The following is a 20,726-nucleotide window of genomic DNA, read 5'->3' as shown; positions in this document are numbered from 1 at the left end:
CAATCTGAGACTTTTAGTGGACGTACTTTGATGGGGCGCGTTTTTGGCTGCAAGCAGAACAGCTCCTGGAGCAATTCTTCAAGTTTTTCTACCTTTTAGTCATTTAGTCCCCAAAATATGATAAAAGTGGGTTGTGCATCTGTGTCATAAACAATCATAGAGACAACTTTGTGTTTTTTCAGTTGCTGTGCCCAACAAGAGAGGTAAGCATGTGTGTGTCCGGTGTCAGTAGGCGGGTTTGTCTCCTGTGTGTTCAGGCTCGACTTTTCATGTAGTCTCAAGCTTTTCTGTATTCTCGTACTCGACCTGTATCGTCTTCTGTGAGCAGGTGACGTGCCTTTACTTCTGCGCTGCTGGTGTCTCTTTAACGTGTGTGTGTTTGTGCTGACGTGCATGTCTTTCTACTGGTCACAAGAGTGCTGTTTTGATTATACATATATCACCCAAGGTTTTCCTCATCAGCAGCAGATTAGAAAAACTTCTACGGAGGAAAATCTTTGAAGTAAAAAAGTAGCGTTTGACACCAGCATCACAGCACATTGCTTCACAAGAATATTAAATGTGTCGGTGTTGATGTGAAGCAAAAATAGAGCCATAAATCACAGCAGGCAGGATTGTGATTAAGCTGTTTTTACTAAAATATGCAAAACCCTAATTATGCTGCTTTTTGCTAGAAAGCAGCGCGCACGCTCCCAGAGGGTAAAACAAACACGTACATTAGAGTGTGAGTGTGTGTCTGTGTGTGTGTGTGTGTGTGTGTGTGTGTGTGTGTGTCTGTGAGGTAGACGGTGTCGGGATGAGAGGCGCCAGACAGCATCACTACGTCACTGTGTGATGGTGCGATGGTGTGCTCTGCATCTGCTCCGGTTTGCTTTGGGGGGTTGCACACACAGACACATAAAGAAACACACATGGGTGCACAGACAGACACACAGCTGGGTGTCAGGTGAGCTCTGTAGACCTTACAAATCATCAGTCCTTTGGACAGGATGAGTATCGTACAGGACCTGATTTTAATACACAAAAAGGAAAAGAGACACACGCTCTCAAATAACCCATTTGGACTCACGAAGGGCTAAAAGGGGAACAGATTATTACACTTACACACACGTTATAAAACACATTTTTATGCATCAGAAGAGAAAAAAACATCTTCAGGTTCTGAAATGTTCTTTTTTACAATCCAAAATTTCCTTAAAATCTATGAGGGACTAATAAACCCTGGATAAATGCTGCTCCCTGTCTGTGAGGGTTGTGTACTGCACTCATGCTGACCTCTCTGACACTGACTCTCTCATCTTCCCTTTCAGTTCGAGAAAAGCGGAAGAGCCTTTACATCAACCATGTAAGTACACTCACGGGCATCCTGTACGAGTCGTTAAAAGAGCAGCAGTGTATCATCACACTGTCAAGTACTCGAGCATATTATAATCCTGCAAGTAGTGATTTTAATGTCTTGTGTTTTTGCAAGTTTACACATATTTCGGAGAACAAGGTAACGTCCTCACAATAAACCTGTTTATAATAGTTTATTTAACCGTCCCACTCATTCCATTAAAGGCCTTATTCATGTGTGTGTGTAGCGAGCTGATGCTTAGATGTTAGTATTTAGAAATACTAAAGCAACATTTTCATCACATTATGGTGGAGTTCATCTTTGGGCATCACTTTCTCAGCCCCAAACAGGGTTGTCAAAATACTTTTCGATACCACGTTTTAAAACGTGTTAATTCTACGTTTGATACCGAAGCTTTAAGCAAACAACAGATCTACTGTCAGATTTTCAACCCAAAGCTGCCGCGAGCAAAAGAAAGCAAGTGCCATTAATTCCCATTGGTCAAAAAATCCGCTAACACCCACAAAACCCGTGTCGACACGCTAATCTCCGCCCCCTTTCCGGCGCGATGCTATGCTCCATCGGTAACTTTAAATTCCGGCCGTCTCCGTCCGAGCAGCTTTCGAACATTGTTCCGAATTTGTCAGCGCCAATGAGTAAGAAAGATAAATAACCACGCTAACATCTTCACTGTTTACTAACCCTGTTTCGGGCGCGTTTGCGACGTCAGACGGTGACGCTGCAGAAAAGAGACCGACAGGATACTTCACTGGCAATGGGAACGGAGACAATCAGCATCTATAAGCGGGGTCTTCCCGGGTCCCGTCAACACGTAATTTCGGTGGGAAAGTTGTATAAGAAATTTTCTGATTGTTTCACAGCGGTTAAACAACAAACTAACACGCCTACACCTCCGTACGACCCCGCAGGAAGGGACAGGGTTTAGTTTTTGAAGGCTGAAGTCGTCTGTGCGTGTGTGTCCGTGCCGCCCTCCGTCACACCTGGAGCTCTGATACAGCAACGACACAGCAGATGTTCTCATTCACAGGACGACACATTAAGATGCAAACGTTGCAGACAGACAGAGAGCAGAGCAGATAGACGGCCACGTCTTCATGTAGTCCCGACCTGCAGACTCTCGGTTGAGCTCCAGACCTCTTCCCAGCGATGGACGTCCAGAAATGTCCCAAACACAGCAGGATAAGAAGAACAGAAACACAGCTGAAGGGCGGATCCTCTGCAGACACAGACACCAGCTCACACTTCTCCTGCATGATGAGTGATGATGAAGAGGGAATATCTTAATATGGATCCTGCTCATTAAGCCTTTCAGCACTATTAACAGGATGTGTTGAGTGTCTTGTTCTGCAGCAGCACAGTGTGAAGGTGGGAAATGAAAAACGTACCTTGTTCTTTGTTCCCAGGAGTTCGTTTTTTGTTGCCGTGGCAACGAAACAGATATCGAGTTTCTTATCAAAGTTTTAAATTCTGGTATCGTGACAACCCAAGCCCCAATGTGCACTTTTAAAGTGTTCATCTTAAACACGCTTGGATTTCGTACAAAACTTATTTTCCAACAGAAAATTATTGGAAGAAAATGTTCCAGAAAAGGAGGTTTGATGACTAACTGGCTTCTCCAAAGATGCACTCCACTATAAATGCCATCCCTGCATGCAACACTGTCTGACAGAGGACAGACAGGATGAGTCTGTGGGCTTACAGGTGCCCTACATTCACGCCTGTCAGCAGGCAGTGATAGACATAGAGTTTGACATACGTGTGTGTGTGTGTGTGTGTGTGTGTGTGTGTGTGTGTGTTTGAACTCCAGCATCATCCAGGTCAAGTGAGACGGAAGTACAGCTCATGTTCCACCATATTCCTCGATGACAGCACCGTCAGTCAGCCCAACCTCAAGTACACCATCAAATGGTAACTACATCATCTGCTGCAGCTGACTCGCACATTTAATCTCTTACGGGTCGTTGACCTCTGATGTTTCTAACGGTCTTTCTCCTCCTTGTTTTGTCTCTACAGCGTAGCCCTCGCAATATACTACCACATAAAGAACAGGTATGATGCAGAGTTTCTTTATTTACTTTATTTACACCTAGGTTTGCGTTACATATCAGCGTCAAAGGTTATCTAAGAAGGCTAAACACTGCACGATAAATAAGTCCCTGTTGGCCCCCGAGGCTTGTGTTGAAATGTCAGCTCTGTAGTCACGGTGACGTTCTGTCTGCAGGCTGAGTGCATTCAAAGCTTGAGCGAGCCGGGCATCGCTCTGCACAGAAATGTGAGAGACGAAAAACACGCAGAAGAAGTCGTTGCATTCACCAAATTTCTCATACCTCAGATCAGAGGTTGTCCTGACCTGCTGGACATCTTTGCACACAGTCGGCCTTTCTCCTCAGTGAAACAAAACCTCCTTTGAACTCATTGCAAATTAATTACTGAACTTATTTCTGAAACTTTAAATTAATTCAGCTCCAGAAAAAAGAGACTGCTCCAAATGTTCCTTAAATCAGCATCTCTCTACATCTCACGGCCAGCCCAATCCCACTGAAGGAAGAGGGATGGTCACAGGCTGCTCCAAGAGTGGACCACTCTCAGATCCCATCGGCTATCGTCTGATGATGACATACCCTCTGTTCTGGGGGACAACGGTGAACATGCCGGAGCGTGTAGCCGGCGGTTAGCGATAAACGACTTCCAGTCAAGACTTCCTGTTCTGCGTGCTTCATTGTTTACAGAGAAAGAACTCGTTTTTCTTGTGACTGACTTTAACTAACGGCTCTTCAGTTTGCTGAAATAACGACATCATGATGCAGATTAGGAACAAGTCAACATGAGGCTTTGTCAGGTCTCATGAGGAGAAGAAGACTACTTTAACATGAGACGTTTGTTGAGCGGATTGGATCGATCTTTTCTGATGCATTCGAGGAAGTCGGGAAATCTGAACGCTGAACGGCTTTCGTGACACAGCGTTACGCGAATCTGTCTCAAGTTTACATTTTTGATCTAGAACAGATTGTTAGCTGAACTTGCTGCAGATGTCTGTTTATAGAGATTAATAAGAAGCTAAATCACCTGCTGATACGTGATTGGTCAATATTACTGGACTACAAGTGTAGTACAAACGGAAACCAGAACACATGACGTCCCTAAAAGCCACGTCCCTGCCTACAGAGTCTACATTTCTGTGTAGGATCTGCAGGAGATGCATGAAAGCTGTAATTAAAAATCAGGTTATTCCACCAAATATTGATCTGTGAACTCAATCTGTGAAAATCTGTCCTGTGTTTTTTAACACTGCACATGTGATTCACATGAATAATACTTCCCCTCCTGCCCATGAAGGAGCGTTAAAACAAGCTGAATTTAACTGCACAACAGCAGCTAGCGCAGACAACAAGGTCATCAGCGCCTTTAATTAGTTATTAATGTTGAATTAAACACTGCAAGTCAAGGCTGATTGTTGTTTTCATTTGGAAAATGGTCACATAATAGCCGAATCGTGTCGTGACACGTGAGCTGTGTCCCAATTCAGGGGCTGAGTCCTTTGAAGGCCGACTGCATCACGAAGGCCGTCCCATTTCAAAGGCTCCTTCAGATGCGGCCGACAAATATGCCCTCCTTTTCCCGGGCCACGAAGGATCCATCGGGTGCATCCTTCACGGCCGAGGAATACACTTCTAAATGTTTTTGGTTTCAACTCGATGGAATAGCTGCGATACAAATGTTGAAAACGAAAACAAATTATCGCGTGACGTGAGGAATGACTCGTCCTTCCTAGCTCGTGTCCTTCGAAGGATGCAGCCGCTCAATTGAGACACAACCCAACAGTAAAACAGGATCAGCAGTTTCCAAAAGTCTAACGGTTTAATGGGCTCTGTAAACGCCTCCATCACCTGCCTCAGGGTGTCTGCAGGTTGCAGTGAAACACCTGAGTCTGTAACATCACCCATTGTAAAATGCATCTGTCGCGTCCTCTTGAGCCCGTCCTCTCTGACTCACGGACCAATTTAATTTTAGACGGGCAATATCTTTTTGAAATGAAATGACTCCCGTGAGATCTGTTCTTTTCTTTCTTTCTGACGTTCTTCCTCTCTTCTTTTTGTCTTTCCAGAGACGTCGACGGACGAATGTTGTTAGACATTTTCGATGAGAGGCTGCATCCGCTTTCGGTAAGACGTGAACTGAAGATAAATTTGTATGTGGAAGCTGCAGAGCTGTCCAAACTTGTCAGCAGGACAAAGCACACAAGCTGACGAGCAGAAAATATGTGAAAATGGATCAAATGTGGGGCTAATCTGTCCTCTAATCTCTGGAGCCATCTGGATCAGTCAGACGTGTTTTCATTCCCCTTTTTATTAACAGTTTCAAACCTCTAATGTACACAGCAGCTCTGCCCGACTCTTCGTACACAACTCCTGCAAGGCTCTTTCCTGATTGGTGAACCGTCAAATCAATCAGACTGTCTTTGATCTTGTGTTTCAGAAGTCAGAGATCCCTGCTGATTACGACAAACACGACCCCGAGCAGAAGCAGATCTATCGCTTCGTCAGGACGCTGTTCAGCGCCGCACAGCTCACCGCTGAGTGTGCCATCGTCACACTGGTGAGTGTGTCTGTGTGTGTGTGTCTCAGTGCTGACACCAGGAGGGAGTGTTGCCTCCTGGTTCTATGGTTGCCCTCTTTACAGTCATGTGCTGCCTTCTTTCCATCCACTTCTTCAGACTCTTTTATTTTTGCGTTTCTTCCTCTTTAATCGTAGGAAATGCTGAATGTATCCTTCCACAGTTTTTATCACAGGAGAGACGAGAATAAAGAGACACAGGAAAGATCAGTTTGGTCCATGTGATGTGACGTGGGTCTGTGCCCATAGAAAGGTCACTAAAGACATCCTGCTCTGCTCGTCCACATGGACAGCTTTACTTCCTTTGTTCCTCTCCTCCCTGACTCTTTGTTTCCTTATCATCTCTTTTGTTTGCTTTCTCTTATCATCAAATAAAATTCCTTCAGTAATTAGTTGTAACAAAGTTCTGACTTTTACTCCACCTTATGAAAAGACAGATTGTCGTTTGCAGAATCCTTTTTAAGTTGGTCTGAAACTACAACAGCTACAGCATGTTTTCAGTATGCATTGGAAAACTTAGATCGCGGTCTCTTATATTATAGTGTTGTACATTTATTGATAACATTACATTATATTTCTTGTACGGTGGCCCTGAAGTGCAAATCACAGCGGCAAAACAGAAAACACAACGACATTAACCAAACCGGAAAAGGTAGGAACCCTCGGGACATGAAACGTCGCTGATTGGTCCGTCCTTTGAACCGGAAGGACGTGGTTTACATGTTATGAAAATATGAGCGCCGCCAGTGACAACGTACTCGCTGCTATTAAAGTTGACTTTGATGCAGGACACAGATATGACGTGATACTGGATCTGCTGTCGACAATTCACAACATAAACATGAGTCTGCGTACGCTGAAGGCGCGTTTTAAAGAAGCAGGGCTGCATGTCGCTCGAGGGTACCTACCTTTTCTGGTTTGGTTAATGCCGCTGTGTTTTCTGCCGTTGTGATTTGCACTTCAGGGCCACCGTATTTTTGCCATGTAAACATGGTGACTACATGCTGGCCAGAGGGGGCAGTCGTGATCTTTCTGCAGGATATTTTTGTCCTGGTTAAATTGATATAAAACACTAAGAATCATAATACATTAAGCATAACTCACATAACTTCTATGAGCTGTAGGTTGTGCAGAGTTTGAAGATATGAAAAACAACAATAAAACTCCTTCGCACTCTGTTGGAAAAATGAGAACATCGTAAAGAACTAAGAAATGTACAGAGTTTAAATCATACATACAATACAACACATGTTTCTACATCCTTATTTTTTTCCATTGTTTTGTTTATTTAGTAAAATTAGCTTCAAACACATGTTCGGTTTTTCTATTTCTTTCCTGTTATCCTGAGAATTTCAGTACTTTCATCAGTTTTTATGTTTTTACAACTTACGTAACCTTTTTTAGATCTTAAGGATATGAAGCATTTAAAATGACTCACGCACTGGTAAAACTTTTCTATTGCAGAGGTCTAAGAGTTCTATGTGTTTAAAGAACACATGAACTAACAAAGAACTGAGCTACGTTTTTTTTCGATACTTTTTAGTCAAAGTTTTTCCCAAATATAAACATCAACTCTCTTCCTCCTCCTCCTCCTCCTCCTCCTCCTCCTCCTCCTCCTCCTCCTCCCCTCTCGTCTGCCCGGTAACATGGTCCACACTCCACACTCTGCCGCTCTGGCTGACACGTGTGTCCCTGCAGTGTGTGAGGTGTGGGGTTAATATGTCCGGCCTGGTGGCCTAGTATTGAGTTGCTCTGCTTCCTGACAGATGCACACGTGTGTTAACGGCATGCACGGGTGAGTGTGCAGGCTGTGGTGTCCACACAGTGATGTAGGAACAGACAGTGATGCACAGAGTGTCTCTGTGTCTTTATCAGTGCACAGACGTACTCTAATGAAAATGTGTCATTTAACAAAATCACATGTGCACACAGAGACACACACACACACACACACACACACACACACACACTCTGGCACATTTGAGCCTCTTGCAGTCCCCCAGGGTATAGTCTGGCATGCTGTCTGTAATTGAGTCGAGCTGCTGGCTGCTGCTTCTGGGGTTAGTCTAGCTGACACAGCTAACTTTAGACCGGGTGTTGAGATGGGTAATGGGTGCCTTCCTCTACGTCCCTGCACCGACATCACAGGAGAGGGAAGAGAAGTCTTCATGAGGGGACAGACGCTCGGGAAGTCTGCAGGTCACACAGGCGACATACGGCAAACTGTAACATGTGCCATTAAATTACACTGATATGTTTAACTACTGCTGCATATTATTCCCTACCTAAAGTGGATGGTACTGTTACTAGATAACACTTAAGGAGAAGGACCAGAGTTACAGTAAACCATCATCACAGGCTCAGTATGATGTAGTTGTCCAAGCAGACAGTTTTTTAAAGGGTTAGTCTTGATGGTTTGGAGTTAAAACTTGTGATGCTTACTTACTGGATATAAAAAAAATCGGCTTCTTTACACCCTGTGCATTACCTCTGTGCATTACCTCTGTGCTCTGCCTGTCAGCTCCAGTGTCCACTCACATTTGAAGCTGTTTGTTGGCTCTTACTGACTTTGTTCCCTCCTGTCTTGATCGTTGCTTGTGTTGTTTTAGCTTGTGTCTCCTGCATGTAAACTTTTAGCAAGCGATGCTGCTGCTGCTGCTGTCACACGTAATGACGGCTAGGTTACTGTAGTGGCAAAAATCTTTGGTTTGGTTTTTCCTTTAACCCCTATTTCAGTCTATACCAGCCTAAAAAAGTTTTACCACATGTGGAGAGCGGGTGAGTGCATGTGTCTGACTCGCAGCCAAAAAATGAATCCAGAGCGTTGTCGCTGTGCCCACTTTCTCCCCAGCATACTCCATCCCACTCACTTATAAGGACGGCCTCAGCACCTTCAGAGGGCTCACAAATACAAAACAGAAAATGTTAGGAAAATCTCAAAATTAGGAATAAATTGAAATGCGGCTCCTACAGTTACCCTTTCAGGGCTTTTCAGTTACGTGAGGCAGCTTTTCAGTGAATGCATTGCCATTAACAGCGACTCCTCGCCCTGGTGTTGGTTAACGCTGTGGTCACATAAACGGACCGTCCATGGAGCGTACGTGCCCTGCGTGAGGCTGTGTGTGTCGACAGGAAGTAGGAGACTTGAGCCTTCGTTTCTAAAAGTTACCATCACCGGGCTCCTCACGCTGATTAAACATACATTTGAACGCTGTTAGAAACGGTGGATGAAATGCCGTATGAATAACACGACTGCAGCCCACAGGTCTGTTTGTATTTATAAAGAAACGCGTCGCTCCACCTGAGCTCGCTCTACTTTTATAGGGTTTATTAGGGTTATTTTTTTGTTTGACAGACCTAAAAGTCCCAAATAGCCCAATAGAACGTATTTTTTCTAGTTAATTGTATATGAGCAGTTTGTCACACTGTGTTTATCATCTATAATTTCCTGTTTTTTACATCACAATAAATAAACTATAAAACCTCAAAATTTAAAAAAGATCATATCGTGAACCCAGTGTCGGGATTCATATCGAATCGTGAGTTGAGTGTGTCGTTACATCCCGAATAAACACACAGAAAGACAGGCCTGTTAAAAAGGCAGAGTCACAAAGGACACATCATAAAGCCGTGCTTATACCAGATATATACCCAAAATTGTAACCCCTGTGGTGTAACATGTATTGTCCATCCATCCATTCATCCATCATCTTCCGCTTATCCGGGGCCGGGTCGCCGTGGCAAGGTGAGGCAAGGTGACCCAGGCGTCCCTCTCCCCAGCAACATTTTCCAGCTCCTCCTGGGGGATTCCGAGGCGTTCCCAGGTCAGATGGGATATATAATCCCTCAAGCAAGCTCTGGGTCTGCCCCGGGGTCTCCTCCCAGTTGGACGTGCCTAGAACACCTCCAAAGGGAGGCGCCCAGGAGGCATCCTAACCAGATGCCCGAACCACCACACCTGGCTCCTGGATGCAAAGGAGTAGCGGCTCTACTCTGAGCTCCTTACCCTCTCTCTAAGGCTGAGCCCAGACACCCTCAGAAGGAAACTCATTTCGGCCGCTTGTATCCACGATCTCATTCTTTCGGTCACTACCCAAAGCTTGTGACCACAGGTGAGGGTTGGAACGTAGATCGACTGGTAAACTGAAAGCTTTGCCTTCAGACTCAGCTCCTTCTACAACGCCCCCACTACTGCTGATGCTGCACCGATCCGCCTGTCTATCTCGCAATCCATTTTACCTCCACTCGTGAACAAGACCCCGAGATACTTGAACTCCTTCGCTTGAGGCAGAGACTCACTCCCCACCCAGAGAGCAATCCAGCGTTTATATTGATACATTGTTTTGTATTGTATCTCCAGATTACTGCTTTCACACAGCTCAAATTGTTATGAATCATATATGTGTTAATTTTATACACATAAGAAACGATATAAAACCGGACAAGTAACATTAATATGAAAATAATATGTTGTATAATAAATATTAAAGTTCTGATTCAAACATTCAGAGCAGCTGCAGCAGCCTCTGTTAGTGTGCGCTCTGTGGAGACCGGTTTGTTTGTGACATCAACCCAAGAATCCCAAAATGAAATCATTTAAATGTGCTGTCGTTGCCCTCGGCCGCCGTTTGCCCGCTGCAGTCTTTGTTCTGCTTGTTTGTGTTCTTCTCTCTCTGTGCTGATGCATTCACATCGCCCTGCATGTGGTCCGGCTCTCATTTCATGCAGGCTTTCCTCGGCGCTGTTTCGTGTCTGCTGCCTGATGCGTGTGTGTGTGTGTGTGTGTGTGTGTGTGTGTGTGTGGTGTGTGTGTGTGTGTGTGTGTGTGTGTGTGTGTGTGGTGTGTGTCGGCTGGCTCTGGGCCACAGCAGAGGCGGGTTAGCATCGCCTGCAGGCACAGAGACCTGCCCAGCATGACTCGTCCAATTAGCCACCTGATCTGGCCTGGAGGGCAAACCAGGCAGCGACGTAGGATAAAAGAGTGTTTTCTTTTGTTTTTCGTTATTTTCGCCACTTTATTTATTTAGTCACCATTTTATTGGTAAATAACGATCATCTATCGTCTGCTTTCCGTCAGTCTTCTGGGATTCTGCTCAGGTTTTTAAGCCACATAAATGTGACAGCTCTGCCACAGAGCAGATTCAGACGGAATTATAATACGTATATCTCCCTCTGCCATAAAAAATACAGCATCTCTGCAAACTAGATTTCTTTGTCAGACTCGTCCTCTGAGATGACAGATTTCAAAGCCTAAGCTGCCGGAGCTGGTCTGACTTCAGCTGAGCCTGCAGCAGATTTTATTTATGGAAAATAAGAAACAGTTTTTCCCTTCAGCTCAGAGGAAACATGCTGTAAGAAGAATAAGCTTCTCTTCCTGTATCGGAACATATCTGTTCCAAAACGTGCAAATTGCATGCTTAGAAAGTCTGCCGGTCCACCGACACTGCTACAAGCACTTCTGTTGAAGTCTATTTGAGTTGCACGTTAATAAAAAATGCTAAATAACAGGATAAATCGTTACTGAAATCAACATTTTACGTACAAAAAAAGGTGAGAACTGAGGGCGATACGTGCTCGTTTGTTCTCTTCTTACAGAACAAGATGTTTGATGCTCCACAGAGGGCATGCAGTGTGTTGTTTAAGAGCGTTTAGGGTGAGATAAATGAGCCTCTGAGACAAAACAAACTGTAAGGAACACATAGGCGAGCTACAGAGACAGAAGGTCGTCTGCATGCAGCACATCACTGCAGCTCGCACGCCCGACAACGACTATAAAATCTAACAGAATGCTCTCTCTCTCTTTCTAACAAAATGATGATCAATGGATCAGAAGAGTGAGCTCCTGCACAAGTATTTCATCTTGTAAGGAACAGGTGCCCGCAGGCTCACTGCGCTTTGTGTGCTGCAGACTGTGGGAATTCTGCCTACTGACAGAGAGAGAGAGAGAGAGAGAGACAGGCAGGGAGACAGGCAGGGAGACGGACTGTATATTTTAATGAGCACGCTCGGGGGAAGCTAGATTTCATCAGCTTCTGACATCTTGTTATTGAGGTTTTCACCTGGAGGTGGAGCAGGCAGGAGACTGCAAAACAGGGAGGCTGCAGACTGCCTCTGTGGGCTGAGGCTGGAGACAGGGAGAGCAGAGGCTAATTGCACCCAGAGACACAGGAGGAAGTGGTGATTACATAGGTTATGGATAAAACATTAGTATAAGGTTCTGTTATGTTGCTGTCAGGATGAAACTGAATATGTATCCCATATATTGACACGTGACGCGTCTCTTTGTCCCAGGTTTACTTGGAGAGGCTCCTGACCTACGCTGAAATCGACATCTGTCCCGCTAACTGGAAGCGCATCGTCTTAGGAGCCATCCTCCTGGCATCGAAGGTCTGGGACGACCAGGCGGTCTGGAACGTCGACTACTGCCAAATTCTCAAGGACATCACTGTGGAGGACATGTGAGTGGCTGAACACACACACAGACCCTGTCAGAGTCAGTGAGCCGGTCTCCAATGATCTGATAACCTGCAGCACGACCACTGGATCTATATTTCCTCATCTCAGCTGCGTATTTATTATTCACTTTTATTTCTTTACATTATTCTTTTCGCAGACGGAAACACTTTATCGTCAATTACATATGTGCAAATGATGAGACTGAAATAACATCATGAGCGTGGCAGCTTGTTCAGTAAGAAGACATTTTTGGTTGCTCTTGAGTCGGATCTGGATGCGCAGATGTATCGGGCTCTTCCTCGGCGTGTGCTTCATCCTTCCAACGGGATTCACGACAAATCAAGCCAGAATTTTTCTGTGTTTCTTCTGTCAGACTTACAAATTGACAAATTACTTGTCCACCAAGCAGGTAGATTCAGGCAGAAGTTAAAAGTGCTGACAAATGCAATAAATGCAGAACTCTGTAACACTCGACCTTTTTATCTTGTCGATGTTAAACACTTTTAGAAGAAAAGAAAACACTTTTAAACAAAAACTTAAACAGAGGAAATATCTCTTTAAAATAAGTTTCACCCTCTTTACAGCAATTGTTCATTTTAATCTTTATAGCCACTTTGTACTGATAGGCCGGTTAGGTGATCAAAAGATGTGCGTCACTCGAGGAACTTAACTTCACTCAGCTCAATACGACAAATGAACAACAAAAATAACTCTTTAAATCAGTCCCATATACATTCAAAACCAGCTAAAAGTCCAAAATCTAACAAAATATGAATTTAAATAAACAAAAGTTCACTCAATAAAGTCTCTTTTAGTCCTTTTTCACCCCGAAAACAAACAATAAATCCGCCGATGCCGCCGTCCGTTTGTCCCAAAACAAAAATCCTTCAGTTCGTTCCGAAAACAGAAAATAATCCACCAGAAAAGTGATCGATCGCGACTAATACGAGTAACAAAAATACAAAACAGGCACCGGTCTCAGCCAGTTTCAGGAGGAAGAATAATCCACCGGTTAGATCCCATCTTCCTTCTTGCTTCCCCTCCTGCGTGTTCAGCCGCGGGCTTCTTTCAGATTCTTTCAATTCCCCCACAGTTCATTCAAAGGTTTCTCCTTATACTTTCTTTCACATTCGAACAGTCTATGGTTTATTAAAAGCCACCTGCAGTACTCCCGCCTGGCGCTACCCAACTCAACATTAATCCTCCTCCCCTGCATCTACGCCACATCCTGCCCATATAGTAGCCTCAGTCTCTTAGTTTTAAAACCTTCTGATGAACTCCCTTTTACAACTGATTTGACACTTTCTTATTTCATGTGTCTCCGTCACAACACAAAGACCTGTGGACTGAAGTCAGTCGTGATCAGTGTGAGCAGCTGTTTCCTGTGGCTCTTTGAGGGTCTTATTTTTAACCAGTTTAATTTCCTCCTGCATCAAAATAATCACTGAGCATGAAATCCGTTAAGCACTGTCTCTGTGTGTTCTGCAGGTGTTTTATTATTACTGCGCTGATCATGTCGTTTTACGGCTCTTAATAACACAAAGCTTTTACAGCTAACTTCTCAGAGAACATAAAAGCAAAATTAATCGGCTTCAGTTATGAATCAACTTTACATCCTGCTGGTTCTGTTTGTGTGTGAGAGCCAACAAGTACTTCCACCAAACGTGTGTGCGCATGCTTGACGTCTCTGACACTTGTTGAATATATTTAAAGTCGTAAAATCTAAAAACTGTTCCAGCTGATTTATCGGCATATCCCATTTGAAGACTGTCAGACTTTTAGACATTTCATGACCAGAAAAGTGCAGAACAACAGGTGCGTTGTTGGAAACTGGGTGGAGTTGGGAGAAACAAGTGTGGAAGCAGCAAAGATGTAGAGACTGAGGGAACATTTCCTCCACCTCCTCTCTAAAGGAAACCCGTGTGTCTGCATGGGAGGTGCAGAACAACAAAGCTGAGTGTTAAATCATGATTTATAAAGTTAGCTCAAGAGTTTATGCACTGCAGCGTATGCTCTTAGATTGTTTTGCAGGTTGTTGTTCCTCATTGTAAAAATGTATAAGAGACAAAGAACAAAAGAGAAGAGAGGAGTGTTGATCCTGACCTCTGTTTGTCTTACTCTGTGTGTGTGTGTGTGTGTCGGGATCCCTCTCTGGTGAAAGAATGGGTACAGACATGTGGGGTCGTTCTCAAACCGGACCCTCTCCCACTCCATCGCACAGTGAACTCCGTTTGAAGTCTCACTCACAGCTTAATGAAGCACCTTTCGTTAAAGTGCAGGGATCAGATACAGCAGCGAGCTTTAGGACGAACTTCCCTCTCTGCGGCAGAAACAGGAACTTATGTAACTTTTTTTTTTTTAAGTCTGACAGACGATTTCACATCGCTCCACATTTAGAGAAAAGAAAATTGCTTTGACGGCATTTCTTCTTTTGCAAACATCTGTTTCACAGTAAAGTTAAACAGCTGCTGAGTTAATAAAACACACAAGCGCTGTTTTCTTAGATCCTGAGTATGATGTTAACTTTCAGATGTTAATATCTGTATGATACTGTTAAATAAAGCAGTTTAGGTTTGTACCATAGACTGTGTTAAAAGATGGACGGCATAGCAGCCAAACCCTCTCTATCGCCCCCTGCTGACTGGCTGCAGTATATGTTCGTATTATATGTAGAAATGTGTGTGTGTGTGTGTGTGTGTGTGTGTGTGTGTGTGTGTTGTGCCTCACTTTCATATCATTATGACTCTAATATATCTAATATCTCCTTACAAACAAAGCACAGATGGGATCTCTTCGCTCCAAACACGCCAGCCTTGAAACTGTGACGGCTGCTAATGATTCAGAAGCTTTGTTGTGAAATAATCTGCACGTTGTTATCGGCTGAGTTTGATCTTTATGATGTGAAATAAATAAAATATAAGTTTGACAGACAGTCGAAACTATCAATGACTATCATAGAAAACAAAAAATATATATAAATATCCAGATGGCCACATTCAGCCGTCCTTGAAACACATGCTGCTCTGTCTTACTTGGAATAAGGTGCCTGTTGTTATTGGTCATTCCTCAGTCCTTACCTCTGTACCTGTCTTCACTCCATTCACAGACTCACTCAGGATCTTTCCATGCTGAGAATAGTCTGTGTTTGTGGGGTCAGCCCGGGCCTGAGAGGTGTTGAGCGTCACATGCATGGTGGTCTGGACATGCTTCTGCTGACCTGTGCCTGATACGTCTGACACCCTTGACTCTCTTTTGTTGTGGCTCTTGGCTCGGTCCCAAAGCGCCCTGTGATGGAGCACCTGAGAAGATGGCTTCTGCCCTCTGTTTATCCCTTTCCACGCACCAACAGACCGATGGTGCTGCCAGTTCTTAGGAGCTATTCTTGTACCGATGAAGTAATAGTGTGATTCCACATCAAATCAAGTCACAGAGCTGGATTTGAAGTTCCAACGAGCGATGGTAGATGATTGGCTTCTGCTGAATAACTACCAAGGGTTTCATTAAAAATAATCAGTCTGAAGCAAAAGAAAACATTAGATTTTATGATGTGGCTTTATCGTAAATTGGAATTCTGGGATTTTTAAGCCTTAGGCCCTGATTTTACATATTTTGGATGACGTTCACTAAGAGCTACAAAACGTTTTGGAATTGCTCAAGCAGATTGCTTCAACCAGCAGCTGCAAAACGGGTTGTAGTTGCTGCAACGTCAACTAGAAACAGCCTTTGCCTTCCTCGCTTTGTAGTTGCCAGACTCCATGAACAAAAACAAGCGTTTTACCTCCAAGAACACAGAAGGTAGTTTGTCCAACGCTGCCTCCACCTGTTAGTTTGTATTGCTTTATAGTTTCTGGAGAGGTACAGCTGTGTTGCAACAAGACATAATAACACAAACTAACTAACTGATCCCAGCAGTTGTGGACGAGCAGCTCCTGTGTTCTGCAAGATAAAATGACTGCTTTTGTCAATGGAGTCTGGTGGCGTTGGAGAGAGCGACGTAACGGCTGTTACTCATCTTCCTCTGGAACAAAAAGGTCTGTCTCTGCAGGGATCCTTTCTGTCATGTTGTCAGACACTTAGGATAACTGTCTGAGCCGGTCAGTGGAAACAACAAGAACTTTTAGGGAACATCAGAGATTACGCTGCAGCCATCTCAGCCTGTTACATGGCGGGTAATCTTTCTGAGCACTCCAAAACTTTTTGTATCCACCCCTAAATATGCATAAATAAAGCCCATGGTTTAAAAAAGGTTATTCCCCTTTAAGATAATAATCAGGATAACTGAGAAAGAAAATGTTGTGTACAAGAACAGAAGAAGCACTCCGAGGAAATCCTCAGGAATCTTGGCTGTCGTATTCCGAGTGGAACACGATGCTGCAGACGTGTTGCCACTGCTGCAACCTCTAACCCCCGCTGCATTCACACCCCTCTGCACCCGTGGCGGTGTATTCTTGTCCTTGGGCTCAGATTTTACACAGCAGTGACTCTGATCCACCTGTTTGGGACTCTCTCTAGGGAGAGCCGCCCAGTCTGCGCTTCTGCTGTGGCAATTCACCGGACGGTGACTCACGGCTCGATTTCCCCGGTAGATCCCTTTTAGACTTTTTTAAATCCATGCTCGGGAACCTTGCCCTGCTGAATTCCCCTTCCTTTCCCCCAACAGCTCGACTCTGATAATAACTGCAGAGGTGTCAGTGTGGAAACTATGAGGAGCAGAGAGAAGAAATAGAAGAGAATAGCTGAATGAGCGCCACCGCGAGATTTAAAAGAAGCAGCGTTATTAGGCAGAGTTTGGCTACAGCGGAGGCTAAATTTAGCTCGTCTGTTGCTGCACGCCTGTAAATGTGTGTGGGAGGGAAACAAAGGAAAAAGAAGGGATGGATATTTCTTCTGCAGGTTACAATGCAAACTGAATCAGTCGTGAGTCGAGATCATCACATGAAAGCCTGCTGTCGGAGCGGTGCAGAGGGGATCACAGGGCCGTGCAGCGCGAGGCGATGCATGACAATAGCATTTTCAGGATGTGGGATTAATGTGCTTTCTTACTCGTAACGCTCAGAGCCTCTCGCTAAGATACCATTCGTTTTCAGGATGAGGGAAGGCTTATGTTAGGTGGGAGTACTGGGGATTTACTTGGTGTAATGTATTGGCGCTGTACATGTGAAAATAACACCCACCGTCTGTGCGAGGTGATGGATCTGCCAGGAGGGTCTCATGAGCATCCAGCGTCTTCGTCTCCTCTCAGAGCCTCTATACTGAGTTTATTTATAGACACACAATTCGATTTCAGTGAGGCTTTATTTCAACCTCAACTTTAACTAATTCCTAATTCCTAATTGCAAAACATCAGATTTGTCAAACTCACACATCCTCTCTCTCTCTCTCTCTGTCTTTACAAAGGAACGAGCTGGAGCGTCAGTTCCTGGAGCTGCTGCAGTTCAACATCAACGTGCCGTCCAGCGTCTACGCCAAGTATTACTTTGACCTGCGCTCGCTGGCTGAGGCCAACAACCTCAGCTTCCCCCTGGAGCCCCTCAGCAGGGACAAGGCCCAGAAACTAGAGGTGAGGAGTGAACTGTATGTGTATAGAACTGGAGACAGACATCTCAAAATCTGAGCCCAATTTTCTTGCAGTCTGTGGAAAACAATGACTGGAGGCCAGCCGGTGCCTCGGCTATAGAGTCGTGCACACAAACACAGCCTGTAGATCATCAGCTGGGTGAAGGACGGGGCGCAGGACGTGTTGCTGTGTAATTAGCTTCACTGCCTCAGCATCTGTCTCCTCCTCCGTCCCGCCCCTCCGCCTCGCTGCAGTTACAGTCTGAAACAATCTATGCAGCAGTAATGATGTTGATGTGTGCGGATATGCAGCATCATCGCCTGCATGTTCCTCTGTCCAAAAGGTCGTTTTCACAGAATTCTGACACGTCACAGCAGGAAATGCACAGCGTTTAATATCATTAATAATGGCTGCATTCCATTTAGATAGCCTGGTACCAGGACCCTGATACTCTGCATGATGTCTCACTGTTATTGCTCACATATGAACATATGAATCAGGGGCATTCGCTTCTATGTTATGTTATGCACATTATACTTGTGTTCTGGTGTTATGTGCGAAAGAAATACAACAATCCTGAGATAAAGGCCCCACACACCTCGAATGAGGAAACACACGGTTGTTTAACTTGTAAATATTAAATAAAAGGTTATGGGGTGTCTTAATCAGCATGTTGCATGATGTGAGACAAAACTACAAAGACGGCCGAAGCCAACCAAACAATAACGCGGTGCCCGAAGCATGGAGAGCGACGATGCTCGAGAGGGAACCACACTGGGGGACGGCTGGGGCTTCAGTGCACCTCGGGAGACTTGCCAGGTACTCCCAGGTGCACAGAAGCCACGCCTACCAGGAACCTGCAGCACAGAAACAAGGAAACACACACAGTCGATACTTTCTACTTACATTATGATGGCAAAGTCATAAAAGAGTCATAGTAAAACAACAATTAAAGGATTGCGAGCCTCCTTGAGAATCCATAAATATCTAAATATAAATAAGAAATTGATTATAAGGTCAGTAAACATGGAAATCACTCGACTCTAGACAAAAGTGCTCGTCTCAGACTGCCCTAGATATCTTTGTTTAACACCCTGGAGAAGCATCTGAATTCTTTAAGCCAGTAATGACATAAAGGGGACAAGACCAGAAACACATGAGCAGACCCTTCAGCCAGAAAACTGGGATGTAAAGCTTCATTATCTCAAACCCTGTTTGGCAGCAGCCCAGATAAAGCAAAGGCAGACCTTCTCATCTCATTTCTCTGTTGTGACTTGCAGGCCATCTCTCGGTTGTGTGACGACAAATACAAGGACTTGAGGAAACAAGCCAAGAAGCGGTCGCAGAGCGCGGACAACCTGACGGTGGTGCGGTGGTGTCCGGCCATCATTTCCTAACACCTGCAGCACGGAGAAACACCTGTCACACTAACTGTACTGTGTTTCTGCCTGGTGGGCAGGTAGAACCAGGTGGGCAGCAGTCCTGTGGATCAGTGGGTCTGTCTGGAATACACACACACACACACACACATGTACACACACTCACACAATCTGGCACTTTTACGAGTGTGACTGCACCCTCCCTGGTTGTTGTACATAAACGAAGTCCCACTGGGTGCCTGCACTGAACCAAACAGAGCTGAGCTGAACCAAACTGAAGCGTGTGCGTGAAAGTCGTTAGAATGAAAGCTGCAGAAGAAGAAGAAGAAGAAGAAGAAGAAGAGGCCAAACAGAAGTAAAGCTGGCGATACGAGAGACTGTGTGAAGACGACAGCGGCGACAGCGTCCCATAATCCCCTCTGAGGCGCGGCTGGCTGATTGAGGGAACCTGCTTGTACATTCCTTTGTTTTTAATCTCCTGCTTCAGCCTCTCAGCTGAGGCAGGAGCTGTTTCATGACAGCTTACAGGCACATTATGAAATTTTAAAATGCTCAATTTGTTTTTGTTTTTTTGGTGTTTTTCTGCTCTTTTGCATTCCCATGCAGCAGGACGCTCCGCTCGCACAACACACACACACACACAAAGGAAAGACATGTACATTCCACTGTTGTTGTTGTGAGTTTACAGTTGATAAACTGGACTACATATCATGACTTAATCTACAGTATTCATTTGTAGCCATTTAACTCAAGTCAGTGTTTAGCTTAAGGGCGCTTTGACAGGACCTGGGAATTCAACATGTTTCAGTTATGAACACTTTCTCTCGAGGTGTGTTCAGACCAAAAGGGAAGGGAATCTTTGCACGGCACAATCACAGACCAGGTTACTGCAAAGGTGCAAAAAGGCCGACGCGAATGACACCGTGTCATGAAAGCCTTGCGGGGTCTCCTTAACGTCCCGAACAGCAGAAATGTTCAAACCAAACTCCATTTAAAAAACAGGCGTTTTTGTCGTGGTGCAGACCTGACAAAGCATGAATTTTTATTTTACACAAATCTGCATAATGCATTGCTTACTTAGCCCTCCTTTTTCATCTTTTATTGCAATTAAATCACAACTGCTCCTTCGCATGTAAAGGAGCCGGTTGAGGTGGTTCGGGCCTCTGATTGGGATGCCTCCTGGGTTTTCCGGGCACGTCCAACTGGCCCCGGGGTAGACCCAGAGCTTGCTTGAGGGATTATACTGTATATCCCGTCTGGCCTGGGAACACCTCGGAATCGCCCAGGAGGAGCTGGAAAATATTGCTAGGGGAGAGGGACGCCTGGGTCACCTTGCTTAGCCTGCTGCCGTGACCCGACCCCG

The 20,726-nt window shown here is 44.8% G+C and overlaps 1 protein-coding gene across 4 annotated transcripts in view; it reads left to right on the top strand.

Moving 5' to 3' along the window:
• The window catches only part of ccny (cyclin Y), a 57,961-nt gene extending 37,642 nt beyond the window's left edge, over positions 1-20,319 (top strand). The window contains exons 3-12 of one of the 4 annotated variants that reach the window (XM_069667244.1): positions 183-203; positions 1,311-1,345; positions 1,472-1,495; positions 3,165-3,265; positions 3,371-3,406; positions 5,463-5,520; positions 5,834-5,953; positions 12,263-12,429; positions 17,825-17,987; positions 19,265-20,319. In XM_069667244.1, coding sequence (XP_069523345.1) covers positions 183-203; positions 1,311-1,345; positions 1,472-1,495; positions 3,165-3,265; positions 3,371-3,406; positions 5,463-5,520; positions 5,834-5,953; positions 12,263-12,429; positions 17,825-17,987; positions 19,265-19,381 — 842 coding nt within the window. In that variant the 3' untranslated portion in view covers positions 19,382-20,319. The remainder of the gene's footprint in view (positions 1-182; positions 204-1,310; positions 1,346-1,471; positions 1,496-3,164; positions 3,266-3,370; positions 3,407-5,462; positions 5,521-5,833; positions 5,954-12,262; positions 12,430-17,824; positions 17,988-19,264) is intronic. The other 3 variants (XM_069667245.1, XM_069667246.1, XM_069667247.1) reach the window with 3 other exon arrangements.
• Positions 20,320-20,726: the final 407 nt, after the last annotated feature.

This window comes from Semicossyphus pulcher, unplaced genomic scaffold, assembly GCF_022749685.1.
Source record: "Semicossyphus pulcher isolate SPU_LCO1_2020_fin unplaced genomic scaffold, fSemPul1.0.p SCAF_18, whole genome shotgun sequence".
NCBI lineage: Eukaryota > Metazoa > Chordata > Actinopteri > Labriformes > Labridae > Semicossyphus > Semicossyphus pulcher.
The sequence above is the reverse complement of the archived record's forward strand: the minus strand, read 5'-3'. Positions and strand labels throughout refer to the sequence as shown.